Genomic DNA, 20,494 nt, shown 5'->3' on the forward strand with positions numbered 1-20,494 from the left:
TACAACTGGCTTGTTTGACTAAAGTTTTACTAGACTGATTTATTCCTGTGTGTGGACTGTGGAGGCTCATAGATCCCGGAAGTTGCTGCCACAGCCAAGACACACAGAATAAAGCCAGATAAAATAAGAGAAAGACGTCTCGGTTGTACCTTTCAAAGTAAAACCTTAACAGACCATTTGTATAGTGTACTGCTAAACAAACTCATATTCAAAGGCTTAATTATAATAATGCATCTTCACTGTAGTTGTTGGCAATGAACATTTTAAATATAATGCCCTTCCAAAAATGCAGCGTGTACGGTACTAAGATATTCAAATTAATAAAATGGTGGAAAATAATTTAAGGCAAAAAGAAATAAATGCGAATAATGAACATATTAGTGCCATAACATAATTGTGTCATAGACCTAATAAAATGCAGGAATAAATATATCCAAACAGAATAGACAAAGAGTAAAAAAAAAAAAAACCTGTACAATAATTAATTAGAAATACCAATTTACTCTACTTTTTTTCTGCTAGAATTTCCCTGCAAAAATAAATACTGTACATAATATTTAATTGTAATTATCCTCAACATTTGTTACAAAAAGGGCACTTCTTGAATTTGATTTTGAAACTCAAATCCCACCCTTTCCGGTGTTTGTCCCTTGTATTTCTTTGTGACTTTACGCGGCTGTAAGTGGGATAAATGAAGTTCGTTTTCCACAGCTGGCGATGGCGGATGTTGTTGAAAAGAAAGCATGAAGAATTACCAGATAGCTTCTGAGAAAATAAACACAGAGGCCGGTCGATTCCCTTACTGTGTAGTGTGGACACCCATCCCCGTGTTGTCGTGAGTTACCGCCGTAAACAGTGCGTGAAAGTCGGCTTCTGGACTCAGAAACCTCCGGAGGAAGTGACAGCTGACTTAGCTTAGCTTAGCTAGCATCCTGTTGCTGTTTTGTTTTTTAAATATGATTTTAATACATGTATTTGTTAGCTGGCTTCGCTGTGAGTTAGTGACATATATAAACTATAAAAACAATTCTTATAGGCTAAGCAACCTTAAAAGAAACAGATAAATGTGCTTAAAGTCAGCCTTTTTACTTAAAAGTACACATTAACTTGGTGTAAAAGCTCAAATGCTCTTATAGTTGTACTAAATAAATGCAAGTGTTTCATACTTTTAGCAGGACACATTTCTTAATATCTTAATTTGACCAAAACTTTTAGAAAAAAATTGTGTCTTAGTGTTTTAAGTTAACATATTCTACAGAAAAGGTGGAATCTGGGTGATACAAATCTGCTGAAATATATTCCTTCTAAAACCTGTTAAATAGCAATAACTAACTCTTAACTTGATGAATCCACAACAAGTAGAGCTTACAATATTTTTATTATTTTTATACTTTATACAAAGCTTATTTGTATAGGAATGTCACTGGTGTTACGTGTTACCAGGAAGAAGAGTAACACCAGTGACAATTTGGAGAAAACACTACCATTTTAACAAAATGGCTGCAATGTGTCAGACCAAATGTGGCTTCAGTCAATATCAAAATCGTTTAACTCTTCAATACAATACATTTTCCCATTCAAATGTTCACCCCTAGGGCTATGCAATGAGTAACACTAATGACAGACTTGAAAGACGCACGTACAATTTGAAGATAAAATGACACCTTTAACAAACAAAGTAAGAAGTATCTGACTTTCCTTATGTCTTTGTCCACTGCCTCAAATGATCGCTTGTTACAGGAGGCACTTCAGAGACGGTACATTATTTCAAAAATAAAAGCGTTGTGTGTAGCAGTAACCATGGCAGCAACACCAATGACGTAATTGTGGGTGACTGACATTTATTTGATATTATTAATAATAATTTGCGTTTGTTGTTACCATTTCAGTGTTATATTTAATGCTTGTAATGTTATGTAAATATAAATTAGATTTATTTATTGAAAAAAAAATCTTTTAAATTAAAACTATAGGCTCCACTTCCATGTATGATCAAAGTGACAAGGCAATTCCTTGAACTTGGCATTTTAAATAAATCGCAATTTACGTATAAAACCATTTTTTATTTAGTACCATTGTAAAGACAATCTCTATTTATTCAACATATATAATGAATGTGAGTATTAGGTCAACGTCATGTATTTTGGTGTCTGCTAAAGTAAGTGACAGCACTTCCACCTTTTCTGTAGAATGACCCATATGCAAGTCTATGGTTTAACCAACAACTCATTGTAATTTTACATGACATAAAAGGCCATAGGCTACTATTACATGTTGCTTTCTAAGAAAAACCACAGTATATAAGTTGTACAATCACACTCTTAGATAACCACTTTTCTAGGAATATCACTATAAACAGGAAATACTGTATCATATTTATACCAAGCACGTTGACGGTGGTGGTAGATAATGTATATTAACATATAATGTGTTTGTGTCCATTATCTCTTACTGATAAAGTATTGACAGTTTAAAAAAAATGCATTACTACCACATGACCCTTGTGCATAATAGTACTTAATACGTCTGTATGTGAGTCCATACATGCATTTTTTAGGCCTGCTGTCAGGAGAAGTGGACGTAAAAACTCTTAGATTGCGAATTTTGGAACAAGACTAGAAGTTGTTGAGGGAAAAGTTGACTAATTCTTATCCTTTTTTCCCACAATACCATCATATTGAGTCCTACCTCCCACTACAAAAAGTTTAAAGAGGTTACAGTATGTCCAATGTTTTTCTATATAACATTATAGCCTACATGTATACTACAACGCCACTACATTTGTCTATATTTTCATTCTAAAATGGAGCAGCAGTAACCCAAATTCCCCAGGGGATAAAGAAAGTATTTCTGATTGTGAGGTACTACTTTTAGATTGTTTTATTACATTTCTTTTTGTTCAGATGGCTGTTTCCACTCATTGGCCACACAGGAATCTGCACTTCCACCGGGGTCATCCGGGACTTTGCAGGACCGTACTTTGTCTCCGTGAGTAATGACTGCTGCAGAGTGTTATGGCCTGTATGTGAAATGAGGTACAAGGGGCTCTAAATTACCACAATGTATGTCAGATAAGACAAGAAGTATAAGCTTTCATAATAAAGTATATGGTTTTAATGACTGGTCCACAAGTGTTAAGCATCGTCATTGCCTTCTTTAGTTTTACACTAGCTTCTTGAAAGTATGCCACTTGCAAAACAAGGGATAGCATATATGAGGGGTAGTGGTGGTCTAATGGATAGTGAGGTGGGCTGCAGATCGGAAGGTTCTGAGTTCAAATCCCGCCTGGAACACCACCACTAGTGTGCCCTTGAGTAAGGCACTTAGCCCTCAGTTACTCCAGGGAGAATGTCCCTGTAATTGGTAATTGTAAGTCGCTTTGGATAAAAGCGTCAGCTAAATGTAATGTAATGTAATGTAATATGAAAAGGAACTTATCAAAGCCCTAGTTCTGTATTTTCAGTATGTTTCAATTTGTTTGTCAAAAATACACTATGGTAAAAACCAAATGTGCTTGCATCAGCCATTACATAATTAATGCACTTGAAAAATAGTCCAAAACAGCCCTGCAATAATAGATAACAACAGTGGGATAATGAAATATGTTGTCGTATTATCCATGAGCTTTAACAATTCTGCCGATGAGGAAGGATTTTACCCTTCTGGAGAATTATCATGGTGGAAAATGACATGCATCTTATCACAGCATTCACAATGGAAATACTCATGCTACTCATATTCACGTTATAAAATCAGTGTTCGATTGGCCAACTTAATGGCTTGCTGTTAATGTTGTGCTTAAAGGTAGGGGAGGTAGGAATGGAGAAACCAGCTCGAGTGCGCTAGAATTTGAAAATACACAACCGGAAAAAATCGACACATGACTGATGCTGATGGACCTGGGACTCGATGCAAACTCCAGTTACCAAAGAGCCCAGTGCGTGTGATGTATCATCACATCGTAAAAAAGAATTATATGTTTGAAAGCCCTTGAAAGGTTTGATTTAATTCATTTACTCCACGGGTTTGATCCTGAACGTATGTTTGTATTTACTATATAGAACAAAAGGAGATCATGCAGTAAGTCCAGCTTAAGCAAAGAAACATGAGGGCACAAGTGATCAACAAGAAATATCCTCCTTGTTTTTGCAGGAAGACAACATGGCTTTTGGAAAACCAACGAAGTGAGTAAATCAGAATATTGTTGTTGTTGGGATTTAACAAATTGTTCCAGAGAATTTGTAAAAACCAGAGCTGTTCCCCGACATCCGTCCGACTAAGAAAATATATAGATATATATGTGTCTCTTTGTTTACAGGTACTGGATGCTTGACGTTAGCAAAGTGTACGCCAGAGGCTCGAATGCCTGGGACACGGCGGTGCACGACGCTTCAGAGGAGTACAAACAAAGGATGGTAAATACACGTTATTATGGTCTTTTATGTATCAGAATCAGAACAAAAACATTATTTATCCCTGGGGGGGGAAATATGTCTATAGCTGCGTTCACGGCAAGTACACCGGAATAAGTTGAAGCCTTCCGAGTAAATCCCCAGAACGCCGACACCTCCTCATCTCCACCGTTTTATTTTGTGTTGCCATAAGTTAGTCTCTCTCCTTGGTGCGCTGCGCTAATGCTAATAATGCTAATGCGAGGATAATAAAATGGCGGCTCTACAAAACATTTCAGAGTTTTACGGGACGTGGTTTGCAATCGCCCAGCCAATCAGAACTGTGGTACTTTTTTTCCCCAGGAAAGTACCATCTCTCAGCAGGCGCTAAAAAATGGGGTGAAAAGTTCCCGGCACTTATACCTCATTCACACCAACGCAACTCCGGTTCAAGCTCCGTGCTAGAGCTTTTCAGGTTCAGAATCGGTTCTTCGGTTTAGCTCCGGCTCTTTTCACACCGCCCAGAGTCCGACTGGTGCTGCGTCATTGCGTCATCGTTTGCGTCATGGCGTAACCGTTTGCGTGCCTGCTTCATAAAGCCAAAGCGCGCGGAAACCCCTCACAGCTGACAACAACAACAACAACGGCCGATTGTGCTGCAGCTTCCTCTGTACCTCTACGGAAGACCAGATACCCAGCAGGTAGCTGGTCTCTTCAGTGGACCACTGCTGCTGGTTAAGTTTCTCCATCGTTGTGGACAAACTGGATATAACGCCGGCTTGTTGTTGTTGTTCAGGAGTTGATCCCGCCCCTGCCCCCGCCCCCGCCCCCGCCTCGACGTAAGCGTGGCGTATGCGGTGCTTTTGCTCTGGCCGGACAATTTTTTGGTGCTTGAAATGAACCGGATTCCGGAGCTAAGAGGCTGCTCCGCTGCGGTGTGAACAGGAAAACCCGGTGCTTTTCAAGCTCCGAACCGGCCCTGAAACACCGTTGGTGTGAATGAGGTATTAGTTATTTTTTTGGTGTGAACGCGACATCAGGGGTACTAACGGAACTAAACGCAAAATGTACGGGTGAAAAGTACTCGGTGTGAACGCGGCTTATGTGTATAGAGAAAGATATATAGAAGTAAGTCAAGAAGTAACATAAAAAAATATGAAATATCTATGGTAAAGTATTTGCCTAAAAGATAATTGGTTGAAATGTACAGTATACTACCGGTGAAAACACCAACATGAAAAATATAACTATATAAACTTCGAGAAGCTTAGTTTGTGAAATCGTACTACAGGTTTACAATAAATGTGTTAAAATATGTCTTTTATAACTTATACAGTAGTGTTATGACATTAGCAATAGCGCTGAAAATGGTCTCTAAAACGTTGCCAATAAGTAAGATACACAACAATAGTTCTTGAAGCAGTAATGTTAGTGTTTCTATGAAAGTGATTGATGTGTGCTCTTCTTTTTCTCCGCAGCACAACCTCTGCTGTGATAACTGTCACTCTCACGTGGCCATGGCTCTGAATCTGATGCAATATGAAAACAGCACCTCGTGGAACATGGTCAAGCTCTGCCTCCTCGTGCTCATCCACGGGAAACACATCGGGTAAGAGGACTGATCACTACGAAGCTTGTTTGGATGTGTTCGCATGAATATTAGGCAAGTTTATTTATGTAGCGCTTTTCAACACAAGGCAATTCAAAGTGCTTTACAAAAATGAAAGACATTAAGAGCATTAAACACATTAGAAACATTAAAAAGCAAAAATAATAAAACATGAATAACACGGGTACATGAATAAAAGTTACAGTGCAGTGTGAAGGCCCTACACACCAAGCTGACACCAAAGAACACGTCCCGACGGACCCGATTGTTGTCTGCGTCTTGGCCAACAGGAACACACCGCAAAGACTTCAGCCGACGGCCAAGTAGCACGTACGAACTACATGCGTGAGTGGCAATACCTCTCCTTACCAGCAGGCGGCGGTAGTGTGTATTCGTCATTCAAAAGAGGCAACAACCGGAAGACAGACTGCGTGATATATACAAACAACAAATAGCGTGCGTTCCATTTTCACTCTCGTCCGTCACAGACTGTTTCGCATAACGACTTATCGAAAACATGTTTAGTGCGGTGCTGGAAAATGAAAAAGAATAGCCGTCTGTGTGTGCCTTCTTCACTTCCGTTTCGCTTCTCATGCACTGATTCGCTAAGCTGAACAGCCAATCGGAGTGATTTATTTTGCCGACAGCCTCCCGATTCAACATGTTGTTGTCGGCGGAAGGTTCAACATGTTGGACACACCAATCTGAGTAGGGCGACAGGACGCTCATCGACGGCCGGACATCTATCGACGGCCGAAATCGGCTCGGTGTGTCCGGGCCGTTTTAGATGTGAATAGTTCAATTTAAAAGCAGCGGCAAAAAGAAAGTCTTCAGCCTGGATTTAAAAGTAGTAAAAGGTTTCTGGGAGTTTGTTCCAGATATTTGGCAATAACCCAAACCAAATTCTCAGTCTTAGGGAAGAGTCTTGGGGGAACAGTGTAGGAATAGTTATGCATAATGCAGCAGGAAGTATTCTTGACTGGCGCTATGGTTGTCTGGTCTTAGTCCAACTGAACAGGTGTGAGGCTCCTGGACCAAACACAGAGAAAAGATGGCTGCTGTTCAGGCCTGGCTCAGATTCAGCAGCTCCTCTCTCTCCTGTAGACTAGAATCAATAGTGCTAGACACAATGAGATGTTTCAGTGTCTTTTATCTGAACAATGTGGAATGTATAACTAATAAAGCATTGACTGTGTGAACAGCAGTCCTGGAATATGAACATGTATTCACCTGTACGTTACGCAGAGTATGTTAGTTGTTGGATGTACTTTATTCCAGTAGCCATTTGGCTTTATTTTTTATCAGCAAGCTTGAGGCGCTTTATTTTCAACAGTGTACGAAGACTGGCTGTTAAAAGGAAGCGAAAAGAGTAAAACCTCTAACATTTACTATGTTTTTGATGTGATAAAAAGTAAAGCAATGTGGTTTCTAAAAATAAAAAAACAATGTACCAAATTTGTTTTATGTTTATTCATGAGTAAATAAAAAGAAGGATTTCTAGGAATATGAAAGCTTCTTCAAATGTTTTTGCTGTTTTTTCTAGTATGACTCCCCTCCCCCCCCCCCCCCCTTATCTTTAAAGTTAGCTTTAATGTTTCATCAACAAACTTGATATCGAATTATGGCTATTTTGGTAAAAAGTGGTACATTAATGCGAAAAAAAACTCATAAATGGGATCTTCGGTGTGAAGAGGTTAATCAAACCTTGCCAAGTTTACACGGAAACGAAACGAACCGAATTTGATAATCAAAAAAGTCTTCCGTTCACACGGATACGGCTCAATAAGCGTGTCCCTTCACACGAGACCGCTCGACCCGCTGGAGACGCTGGATTACATATGCCGGGCCTGTAAGTGGCGCTGTACCTCCGCCAGAAAATACACCAAAAGCAGCGAAGAAGACCCCCGAGCATGGTTGCCATGGTTGCCCTTCTGTTTTATATTTTTGTAATGCTTTAAAAGTGTTGGCATTGGTACAGAAAATCGACAGTTTTTATTCTAAAACATCAGCATTTTATTTGCCTCAAAGGCCCAAACTAGAGCGGAGCATTTGATCTGAGCTGCTCTGTGTAAAGCCACCATAAGAAGAAGATTCTGGAGCTCTGGACGAGGTTTCTCTCTCTGATCCGGGGGCTCGGGGGGATTTTACTGGAATGCCTTGAACCTGTTTGTGTCTCAGGACTCGAGAGAGAGAGGGAGGCAGACCTGCTTTTAGGGAAGTAGTAAGACCGTATATAGGACAGTCCTGCAGAAAGTCTGTGAAGTGATGTGGGGCTGGAATACACATCCCAGTGAGTGAGGTGATTGTTGTTAAAACAAGTTGATTAGACAAATAAAGTCACTTTGGTGTGCGACAACTGTACTGAAAACATATTTAAGTTTTCAAATGAAGCTTAAAGAGTGCGCTTTTTTGGGTTTTCCCTTTCCTATCGTGTGTTCTATAGGTTTTTGTGCATGTAAATGGTCTGCTGCCATATTTACCGTACTTTTCGGACTATAAGCCGCGACTTTTCCCCCCATTTTTTTTGTGCAGCTAACGGCCACTAGGGAACCTCCTAAATCTATGGGTTTTACAGGTAAAATTAACCACCTTAACTCTATGGGCTCTAGGACCGGTCCGCGCCCGCCACCTTTAAGCGGCGGGCTCCAGCAGGAAAAGCTGGAGGCCGGAAAAGAGCGAGACAGGTAGCGCGCCAAAGTAAAAGTGGAACCGAGAGACAGAACGAGAGCAAGACAGACGGACAATTTAGCTGCTGCGGCTTTTATGCAGGTGCGCTTTATAGTCCGAAAAGTACGGTACTGACTTTCTACAGCCTACAAAAATGTTTTAATAAATTGTCGTTTTTATGAAATAAAGTTTTCAATGCTTCAAAACTGCCGATTGCGAGTTGTCGGGTGTAATGAAATAGAGAGCCACAGTGACGCGTCCTAAAACCCGGAAGTAAGTCCTTTTCTCCATAGGAGTTTGGAAAATAGCTGAACTAAGGTCTGAGGTTGAGACGCATTGAAGAGACGGATCACGTTTTGTTCTACGACATTAAATCATCAGCACTGACCCCGCTGGTGATTTCTGAAGAGTTGACGTGTCTGAGAAACGATGGTTGTTACCGAGTGGCTGAATAGGACTACAGAAGTCGTGGAGGTCGTTGTACGTCATTACGCCGAACACGTAAACACTTCTCTAAGTTAGTTTCTGTTCTGCTTGAAAGCCAGTCCCTGCCTCCTGCAGACTGTTCAGACAAACGCTTCAACTTGTTCCATTTAGAATCTGTAGTTTGAATATGGATCTGAAGTCGGCGTGACGTTGAAGCAGCGACCCTGCTGTAGCTCGTTCATAGCATAGCGTTAGCATTTAGCTTCTGGTGATTAGATTTACGATTCGAAAATGATAAAGTAAGACGTGTGGAGATTATCCGGCTGAACAAAACGTGATCCGTCTCTTAAATGTGTCTCAACCACAGACCTTAGTTCCAGCTGTTTTCCTAAACCCTACGGAGAGATTGCTTTGGTTTCTGTCGAAGGAACCGGATGGAGTTTACATCCGGGTTTTAGGACGCGTCACTGCGGCACTCTGATGTCATGATGGAGGTCAGTGCCTCGTAAAATAATACAACCGTTTTAAAATCAGTACAAATATGATGCTGATATTTCATACTGAAAATAATACAAATCATTCAGCTCTTTTATTTCCCTCCTCTTCATTTACTCTTCCTCTCTGTGTGTTCTCCAGCTGTGCAGGTTTTCTGAAGACCTGGCTGCCCTTCCTCATGCTGATGGGCATCATCATCGCTGTGGTCCTGGCCTTCAACCTGCAGTGACCTGGAGGCAGGTGGAGGACACGAGGACCCCCGCAGGTCCAATGTGGGGTTGACCTTTTACACATCGAGGGATCGGGGGGGGGGGGGGCATGACACGGTGTCGAGGAGATAAAAGACGACTAACCTCCGAGAGAGGGTTGTGGAGCGGGAACACAGGCTGGCTTTGAAGCAGACGGCCTGTTAGCGGCGTTATGCTAAGATTGAAAGTGATGGAAGTGATTTTATATCGGTTATTTATGTCGTGACTGAACACCCGACGTACAAACACTTGATGGATATGATACTTAAAACCCTGAGAGCAGGTTTAAGCCATCGCCACCTGCAAAGTGTCGACGTGGTGTAGCCAGAGGGAACGCATTCATGCCTTGCTTCCAGATTGTTTATCATTTCCAGGGAGTGAAATCCCATAATTCACTGCTTCCAGAATGCCATTTTTATACAAACATGTTACATCGAGTACCAAGTGATTTGACTGTATTTCATGCTCCGCTAAACACGTCGCGGCAGTTTGTATTTTTGTACGTTTTCTTACATCTTCTAAAACAGAAATAGTATCTCAGAGATTTGTTGTACGTGCATTACACGTATCGCCTCATGGTACTTCTTTCAGAATGTGTTCAAACCTTTTTAACTACAGACCATCTGTGCAGCGAGTGCAGCGAACTCGATGAATATGGCTGCGGTTAAAACCGAGACGATGGTTCAGTTTTTGTTGTTCTTGTGCCAAACTCAATCTGTGTCCTTGGATATCTAACTTTGTATTTAGTGGAACAGCTGATTAGCAACTCCAGGGTTATTGAACGAAAAGCCCGTGTACCCCTTTTCCACTGAAAGGCAGTTTGGTGCTAGCTCCGTCTGGTGCTTGTTCGGTTCTCAGCGAGTTCTCAGCGAGTTCTCAGTGAGTTCTCAGTGAGATATCAGTGAGATATCAGTGAGTTCTTAGTGAGACCTTTTAAGCTGTATTGGTAAGTTAATACAGCTGAAATAATAAAAACCACAAACTGGTCCTGGAACCGCTTTGGTGGAAAAGGGGTATAGATGTGAGGGTTATGAATCCTGGTCAGCTCTTATTATTATGTTTTTTTATTCCCAATTGTTGACCTAAAAATAAACTTATCTCAATATCTTCTAATTTAATTGTTCTAGTTATACATGAAAGAAAATAGTTCCACGTGGCGTTTGGCACCTCCAACCCGTTGCCATGGGTGTCGTGAGTAGATTGAAATCCCCTCGTTGTTTGCAGTCTAACAGAATAAGTGTTGAGCCCTCTCTTTGTCCGGTGCTGACAGGAGCAGCAGGTAGCCAGGATCCTCAGGTTTTTCACACTCTCCAGCCCCTGCTGCATTTCCCCACTTTCCCTCATAGCGTCCTTCCTGCTGCTTTCCACCGCTGCAGATCGCATTCGAAGGTCATTGTGAAATGTCAGCGCTGTTTTCACAAAGCTTCGATAGAACCCAGCCGACATCCTGCCGTAATCCAAAGGCATTTAAGTGATTTTATTAATTAAAATCTGTTTTTTCTGTATTGTGTTAAAGGGGTAACGTGTTTTCTTGCACTTATGTTAATACTCTGTGGCCTCTTGTGTATTTCACCCATGTTGCCTGTAAATATTTGATCACACATTATACTGTACACCAGGTGCTCTTTTTATACTTAGCAAATTTGATCTCTCACTACAGATTTATCCTTTTCAATAATTTACCCTGTCATTGTTCCATCTATGCACAGCAGGGAGGCAGATTTGTGCCCGATTGAGTGTGTGTTATTCATGCACATAGTGATTGGAGATTGCATGTGTGTGTTGTATGCATGCAAGAGTGTGTGTGTGACACATCACTGTGGCTTCTTGATTAATAATCAGCTGCTTTCCACTGCCCGCTGATTGATTTTTATATTTATTACTCTTCATCTTTCTCTTAATCTGGTTTAAATTGTATGTCATTGTAGCAAGAATAAATAATACATTAGACTTTAAGAGGCCTGCTTAAGTTAATGTTGATTTGATGCAATAGCCTGTGCTGTTCGTGTGGAGCTTCAGTTTCTGTAGACATTCGTCTCCAACCGTTTGAACGAGTAATGAAATGTAGAATCTGCCCGCATTTTGAACGGGGTATCCTTTTTATAGAATATATAATTTAAACCGTATTACTGTGTCACTTCAAGACCGTTTTTTAAAGGGGTACTACGTCCATTTTTTAAATCATGTTTATAGGGGCATAGACGGTCCAAAAATAGAAGCAAACATGAACAACCGTCTCTCCCAAATCCAAAACTAAAGTGATTTTTTTTCACCAACATGCATTCACATACTCCTCTTATGGTGCAGGTTCTCTATCATTCAATTGTTTAAAAGAAACACATTGATAGCCATTTCTAAAATGTCCCTTGTCAATAACTTATTTGTTTTATTATTCTGACGCCACATGAATACCAAAAGCGCCCTATCAAAGTTAACAAATGTAAATAACGGTTTATTTCGTGCTTTACGCTACGCCCTTCCACCAAGTATCATGACATTTGGGCCAGTTGTGTTTCCTGCTGACGTAGAACGACACAATGGAGCTGAAAACACAATGTTTTCAGAAGTATTTGACACAATTCACCCTGAAATGACTCCTAAACGACGAAGATGATACCGGAAAGTAAAGCTTATGAGGTATTGAAGCTCATTCGGGAATAGAAAGAGAAACAAACCTCTTGTCTGTCCACACGAATCTCCCATTCGTTTAACTTTGACAGAGAGCAGGGGCGGACTGTTTCCCCAGTGGGCCGGTGCTGTGTGTGGGCCGGAGGGCCAAAAAAAAAAAAATCTTTGTTTTTTGCCTAAATTCTACCGGCCCACATTTGTAAGTGTTCCGGCCCAGCCCAGTGGGGTGTGGCCAGGGTTGGGTTGTAACGGAATACATGTAACGGCTTTACGTAATCAGAATACAAAAATCAAGTAACTGTATTCAGCTCGTGTTACATTTGAAAAACGAGTAATCTGATTACAGTTACTTTCGTAAACCTGCAGTGAATACATTTTGGAATACTTATTGGAATTATTGGTGGAAAGATTTCCTCACAACATGTAATATTCATTACTAAAGGTACAGCCTTGTCTGGTTTCTTGCTCAAGGGCACCACGGCAGGGCAGGAGGTGAACTGGGACCTCTCCAAGTAGAAGTCCACACTCCAAATAGGTCTGGTCGGGGACTTGAACCGGCGACCCTATGGCTCACAGTCCAAGCCCCTACTGACTGCCATAGATTTAGTCCCTAATTTTGCTCTCAAAATGGACCAGATTGATGCATTTAACTTCGACATTTAAAAAAAATCTTCCCGGGGGAGCTTGCCCCCGGACCCCCCTAGAGGAGGTGAGGTCCATCACCTGCCCACACCCCCTGTTAAATTGTCTCCCACATTGAGGATGCTTCGTACATCGCCCATGTTTTATTCCATGAGTCAAGTCAGGCAAAATGGGTCAAAATGTTATTGCATCAATGATCTGTTAACATTAAAATCACTAAATATATGCCGTAACTATTTTGCTCTAGGCAACTCAAGGGCTCAGGTAATGTGATTACTATATGAATAATTGTCCAAAATAACATTAAAGGCATAGGGTTTTTTGTTAAGTAACGATACATGCCGCGCATTAAGTGGGCCTGTCTGTCAATTAATCCCCGGGCCACTTTTTCCCCCCAGTCCGCCCCTGACAGAGAGTAACTCGTGTTCAACAATATTATTTGAACTTTCCTAAACCATGGAAATAACATATTGGAATGTCTTTAATAAGGTGGTGTTCCCCTTTAAAACCATGCAACTATAGCGTGAGGAGCATATCACATTTTATTGTAAAAATAACTAAAGTATTTATATTGAAAACGATCAGGCTACTTGGGCAGAGAGATATTGCAGCAGTGAGAAACGTGAAAGACCCTCGGTCTCTATAATTGCGCTAAATGTTGGAAAACGGGAGACAAGCTGCCCTTAAATGACTTGTTTTCTTTTATAATAACGCCTCATTTATTACATGTTGAGCTATGAAAGGCATTGGTTGAATGAATGGCCCTTTTGAGTTCAGTTCATCAAACTCAGCTTTGTGATTTCTACTGCGTTTTACCTATAACACATATAATTTAGGACGAGAAATAGAGCGTCCTTATTTGAGTGCATGTGCAGGAGTGCAATATCAAGTAGAGATGGATTGAAGGGTTTTAAATGTCACCTGCTGTGGTGCCTTGTCGTATCCAAGAGCCAGGTCCAGGAATGTGGAGACCTCGGTCCTTTCAGACTCTCTCGCTGACAAAAGACAGTCGGGGATGCTTTTATAAGTGCCGCTTTCCATATATACCCGTCTGAAATATAAGATAACAACCTCTTGTTTCGCTAATGTCATGCGGCTGATCTTATTGGCTCACGAGGAATTTCCTGTGTTTATGACTTCCAGACAAATCTCTATTATTGTAGAAAATGTGTGCTATTTCTTTTCCTTTATTTATTTATGATAACTGTTGGATGATGTGAGGATTTCAGGACACTCTGAGCCCATGAAAGGCAAATCCATCCCCCCACCCCCACCCCCACCGTCTTCCTGGAGTTTCTATAAATACCTCCCGAGTGATTCCTGTAATAATCATTATAAGCTGTCAGAATAAACATTAAGGAAAGGAAGCAGCCACAGATCTGATGCTGATATCAAAGCTCCTCTGAGGGGCCATCATCCTGCAGAGTGTCACGGTATTCAAGGGAGGGGATCAAAGGGGGTTTATAGTCTGGACCCCCAAACACCCCTCCCCCACGTTTACCATCCCACCTGGGGAGCTGGGAATGACCCCGGACTGCACATTCCTCAACTGGTAAAATGTGAAGTTATTGTAGGAATTCTCATAAAAACCTATTTAAAACTAAATTAGAGCTATAAAATAAGAGTAGGATTCCAATCATACAAAAATAACCATCAGTTGTGTTGTACTGTACTCGGGTATTACCATTTTCTACAGTTATTAATGAAAATGAATACTTTTACAGTATTTCTACACGGCAGTATTGCCACTAAAGTAAAATATCTTAATACTCATTTGTTTATCATAGAAAACACATTTTCTTGCAACATCCTGCTTTTTTTGTTCATAAAAAATTGGGCAGTTTTGATGAACTTCTCATAAAGAAATCCAATAAAGTAAAACCTGATAATAAGCCATTTACCAAATAGGGAACATACTTAAGTGCAGTAGGCCCACTTATATCAGTTTTAAGGTATTTTATTTCAGTATTCCCAATTTGTGCAACTGTGTATACTTGTACTCCACTGAGATATTGTTTTCGCTGGAGCAAAAGGTTAAGAAAATAATTGTATAATCAGCCAATTATTTGTATTGAGCTTCTCTGCAAAATGAGTACTTTCACTTTTGGTACTTTAAGAATATTCCTATGCTAAAGTTAAGTACTTTTATTTATGTAACATTTTGAGTATTTCCACACTGTGGTATTGTTAGCCTACTTTTTAATACCAGAGTACTTATTCTAATTCTGCACATTTACTAAAGAAACTTCTTGCAGGATTCTGCATGTTTTTGTCCCGCAACAACTCAATCAGACTTCCTCTCCCTGTCTTCAGGTAGGAGCTGCAGTATTGTCCAGCGTCACGTGGTTGTATTTGAGTGTAAACATGGAGAGAAAGAGAGAGGGGGGCTCGGCCACTTTCTCCTCCTCTCTCCAGCCAGAGGAAACATCTCGTGGCTCCGGCAGGAGAGAAGCCCCTCCCCACATATCATCGCACCAGGCGAGGGTCCTTTTAACTTCATTGTTGGAGAAGAAGCGACGCCCCGCTTCGCCCCGGCAGAGGATCAAACACCCTCAGATCAGCACGACCCTCTGTTCTCATGGAAATCAGACCCTGCCTCCCGGCCACACTTTCTGCAGGGATGCAAAGTTGAGGCGCATTCCCAGCCGGGACAACATTTGATTATGACGTCTTGGAGGAGCTGATCGTTTCATTTATCCATTTGTGTTTCTCTTTTGCACCGCTCACTTTCCCTCCTCTCCAACATGCGGGATCTGGCGCTTCGCCTGGTTTTCTGCGCGCTGCTCGGCTCTCTTTACGCTTCGTGTCCCCCGCGCTGCGAGTGCTCCGAGGCGGCACACACCGTGAAGTGCGTCTCCAGAGAGCTGCGGGCTGTACCGGCCGGGATCCCCGGTTACACCCGGAATCTGTTCATCACCGGGAACCATATCGGCCGTATCGGCCCGGAGTGTTTCAAAGGGCTGGACAATGTGACGACCCTTTCTCTGAGCAACAACAGGTGAGACTCTCCCGGTGACTCCAGGTCACGTTGTGGTAATGCAAAGCAGATGTATCCCTGGCAACATTTATACGTATACAAATCAAATCAAATAAAAAAATTGTGTAAAATGTCATACATTTCTCAAAGTCCACAGTAGAAATGTCTTGTTATGTCTGTTTCAATCTTGAAGATATGAAAGAAAACCAAGAACAGCAGGACATTTCCTGACAGCATGTTCTGCCAACTTTGCATGGAAAACGACGAATAATTAGTTGTTATTTGCAGCCATCCAAACCAATTGATTAGCCTTTGCACCTCTCGGCTGCAACTATTGATCATTTGTTATTGATTAATCTGCCTATTGTTAACTGCATCGATGTTATGTCAGGAAATAGTGAGATTTGTCATTTGTTTTGGAAAGTTGAAGGTGAGTTCTTACATGTCTGGAATAACAGAGAAAAGCCAGAAACCTCCATATCTGAGGGGCAGCAGACCCCGTCTCCTCCCATTTCTGCATGATAAACTACTTAATGATTGATTATCAAAATACTTCATGATCGGTAAACCAATCGATTAGTTGTTGCAGCACTAATTGAGTATCAGTTGTTCCTTGTTGTTGCTTCAATCAAACTGTATTACAATGAATACCCCATTCAATGTATTGAAGCATTTGTATCCAAACAGCCCTGTTCTGCCTAAAGGCATTGCATTATTTGCACCTTCTTGCTCTTGTATCTGATTTAAAAGTATAATCAACGTCTCATTAATCTCCCTCAAACCCAGAATATCCGAGGTGGATTCCAACACGTTTTCGGGGCTGCGCAGCCTCCGCTCTCTGGACCTGAGCAACAACCAGCTGGCGATCATCCACCCCGAAGCCTTCATGGTGCAGAACCACTCCCTGCTGGATCTGAACCTGAGCCGGGCCCTTTACAACCACTCCTCGGTGATGGACCTGGCCACCTCTCTGCGCTGGAGCTCCCTGGGCGCCCTGAGGAGTCTGGACCTCTCCCACAACGGCCTCATCTTCCTCCCCTCGCACATCTTCTCCCACCTCACCAGCCTCCAGCGCCTCCTGCTCTCCAACAACTCCCTCGTAGCGATCCACAACTCCTCATTCACCGGTCTGGAGCGCCTGGAGGTGCTCGACTTGACGCTAAACTCCCTGAAGGCGGTGCCGGAGGAGGGCCTTCGAGAGCTGGACTCCCTGCCCAGAGCGGACCTCCTGCTGGGGGAAAACCCCTTCACGTGCACGTGTGGAATCGAGTCTTTCGCCCTGTGGCTGAACAGATCTCAGGGACGCATTAGTGATGCTGAGAGCCTCGTGTGTGCATACCCAACGGGCATGAGGAACACATCCATGCTCTCCGTGGTTACGTTAACTCTGGGGTGCCATCAGAGCGGGGCAGGGGCTGACCTCGCTCTGCAGACCTCTTACGTCTTCTTGGGTATAGTCCTGGGCTTCGTCGGTCTCATTTTTCTTTTTGTACTTTACCTGAACCGCAAGGGCATCAAGAAGCGCATCAACGACCTGCGGGACGCCTGCAGGGAGGTGTGGGAGGGCTACCACTACCGCTTCGAGATCGACTCCGACCCCCGGCTGTCGCAGGTCTGCACCAGCGCCGACATATAAAAAGGACGGCCACCTCTGTGGTGCAGTTTTTGTATGACACTGACTATTTTTTCTAATGCGTCTATCAGTTGCGGAATGTAAAAAGTGTACAGATTTGTCTGTAAATATATACATAGTGTTGTTGATACAGTATGTCAGCCTTGTTGAAAGCATGCACTGCCCATATTATAAAACTAATGTGCTCTTTTAATACAGAATGGGCCTCATGCAGAAAGAGTTCTTTCATATTTTTCCCTAATTTGTGAACTCCAGATGCCCCAGGCGTTCCTACCCTTTGTCTTATAAAGTCGTGCTGAAAGATAAATCCCACTTGGTCCAACATTGGTGGCTAATTGTTCATTTCAGCAAAGGTAACATGCCCTAAGCATTAATGAGGTCAGGTGCTGTGCCGTGTGCAAATACTCTGGCATATGCCTCATAAGTCTTTCAGTTAAATTCAGCCAAAGGGAAATTGAGATACCTTTAAAGGAACTTCAACACTGTGATTCTCCAGAGTGTTGTACTGGGGGTTTAGGAACATCCAAAAGCATCTGAGAGCTGAACGCATGCCATGGTTCTCTGTTTAAATCGTATTATGCCTGATTTCTCAAAGTCTACTTGTATTGGAAAAACATTTATAGACTGTCAAAACAATGCTTTTAATCCTAACTTGGCAAATATGTTCTTGGCGGCCGCTTGTAAAATGTTTTCTTATCCAAGAGAAGAGCATTGTGGACACAAACAACAATAAGAGGAATATTCTTCTCATCTGGCTCTCCGCGTGAGGCCCGTTTGATTGTGCTTCAAAGGGACATGAGTGTCGTACAGGGACTTCAGTGTTTGACATGTCTTTGTATTCATGCCCGCACAAGAGCAAGTGCCTAAAGTCAGCTGAGTGTTGTTCCCTAACCCTCAAGGTGATCTGAACTCTCTTTCATTCATCACTCTGTCACATCTTAGCTTGCTGCAATAAAACCCTGACACGACAAAAACAAACCTCTGGGAATTGAAAGCACAGTCACTCATTCATCTTTGAACCATTTCGAGCCCTTTGGTCCGTGCGTCCTTCAGCCCCCAGGGTGCCACGGAGGAATTAAGCCTCCAAAGCTTTCCTAAAATCGCCTCTCGACTCCTCTGTGGGGTTCGGGAGGGGAGGGGAGGGGGAGCCACTTCATTGCAGGCCAGCGGAAATCTCCTAGCCCCCTGGTTTTTTTCCCTCTCTCTCTCTGAACCATTGCTTTGTTTCAACTCCTTGAGTTTTATTGTCAAAATGATGAGAACCAGTCCTGGGCTGAGGCCGCTGAAAGCAATCTCCCCTCCCTCCTTAAAGACAACAGCCGCTCTGGAGACTCTTTGAAAGAAAAGTCTCCACGTTTTTCTGTTTAGTGACTTTTTTTTTCTTCCAATGATAAGACACAGATGATTCTGAAACACCAGCTACATTGTTTCATTCAGCAGTTTGCTCAGAACATACTTTTGGTTTCCACCATCAGCTTTTATACAAGGAAAATATACTTTTAGTGGAAGAGCAATTCCTTAGAATAACAAGAATGTCAATACATGTATTCTCAGTCAAATCCTTAGCTTCGCACTTTGCATGCATGTCTAAATTTAAATCATAATCTCGCATTCTCACATTCTCTGTGGCCTTATGATGCTACAAAGTGAGACAAACAGACGGAGAGAGGGGTTGGCAGGCGGCCATTCCTCAAAGTGTTTATTGCCCAAATTGAGAGCTATCTATAGGTATCTGCAACAGAGTAAACAGCCTCCCATTATTCAAAGCCAAAGTAGCATCCTTTCAAGATGTCTGCAAACTCCTCTGATAACCATCCAGAAATGTTTATCACATGGAGATTTTCCTGCATGTGTAATGATAAAATAAAGCTTAAGAAAGTCACGATGTCTGTTCTCATTCGGTCCAGATGTAATGAGCATACATGGTCATCATTTAGGACAGTCATTTCTCCGAGCTCCAGAACCACATTAAAGAGGCCCTGTTGTGCTTTTTGAGTTTTTTATTTCATGTGGGGTATTATAGGTTTTTGTGTCTGCAAAGGCTAAATCCCCAAATTCCCTCCATTGGACTCTGTCTAACTACGTAACACTTGCGTTTCTAGGTAACACTTGAGCTCCTATTGGCTAGCGCTCCAACACATTGTAAGTGATGAGGCTAAGAGGCGGGACATCTCTTAGCGGTTGACCAATCACAAGAGAGCCAGTCAGCCAACCAATCAGAGCAGACTGGGCTCTGGTTTCAGACAGAGGGTGAAAAGAGGTGCTGCAGCACAGGCAGTATGAGAACACAATAGGCGCTTTCACACCGGAGTACTTTTCCCGTTTAGTTCCGATAGTGCCTGGAATTTTGCGTTCACACCAAAAAGAGTACTTTTTCAGAAAACTTGTACCCCCATTTTCAGGGACTTTCCTGGGGAGAAAAAAGTACAAATTTCGATTGGCTGGGCGAATTGCAAACCACGCCCCGTAAAACTCGGAAAAGTTTTTTGAAGCCGCCATTGTATTTGCTGGCATTAGCATTATTAGCATTAGCCCCGCGCACCAACGGAGAGAGACTAACTTATGGCAACACAAAAGAAAAAATGGGAGCGGTGGAGATGAGGAGGTGTCGGCGTTCTGGCGATTTACTCGGAAGGCTTCAGTAGAAGCTGCGGGGACTCCCAGCAGCTTCTACTGAAGCCAGTCCCCAACTCCGGGGACTTCCGGCCGGGGACTTTGGGCGGCAGTATACGCCGTGAAGTTGTTTGCGGCCTGCCAGTAAACCCAAAGCAGAAGAAG

At 42.3% G+C, this 20,494-nt stretch overlaps 2 protein-coding genes across 2 annotated transcripts; both read left to right on the forward strand.

The window, feature by feature from the left end:
• The first annotated feature begins 714 nt into the window (after nucleotides 1-714).
• LOC117454915 (transmembrane protein 222-like) lies at nucleotides 715-11,351 on the forward strand. The gene is given in 7 exon segments (XM_034094189.2): nucleotides 715-733; nucleotides 736-835; nucleotides 2,904-2,988; nucleotides 4,153-4,184; nucleotides 4,319-4,415; nucleotides 5,870-6,000; nucleotides 9,730-11,351. Coding segments are annotated over 7 exon segments (549 nt in total). The 5' UTR covers nucleotides 715-717; the 3' UTR covers nucleotides 9,818-11,351.
• Nucleotides 11,352-12,636: 1,285 nt separating this feature from the next.
• On the forward strand, nucleotides 12,637-20,212 carry tpbg1b (trophoblast glycoprotein 1b). The gene is made up of 2 exons (XM_034094188.2): nucleotides 12,637-16,104; nucleotides 16,870-20,212. The coding sequence occupies exons 1-2, from the start codon at nucleotides 15,851-15,853 to the stop codon at nucleotides 17,717-17,719; spliced, it is 1,104 nt and encodes a 367-aa protein (XP_033950079.1). The 5' UTR covers nucleotides 12,637-15,850; the 3' UTR covers nucleotides 17,720-20,212.
• The last annotated feature ends 282 nt before the right edge of the window (nucleotides 20,213-20,494 follow it).

Source organism: Pseudochaenichthys georgianus, chromosome 11, assembly GCF_902827115.2.
Source record: "Pseudochaenichthys georgianus chromosome 11, fPseGeo1.2, whole genome shotgun sequence".
Classification (NCBI taxonomy): domain Eukaryota; kingdom Metazoa; phylum Chordata; class Actinopteri; order Perciformes; family Channichthyidae; genus Pseudochaenichthys; species Pseudochaenichthys georgianus.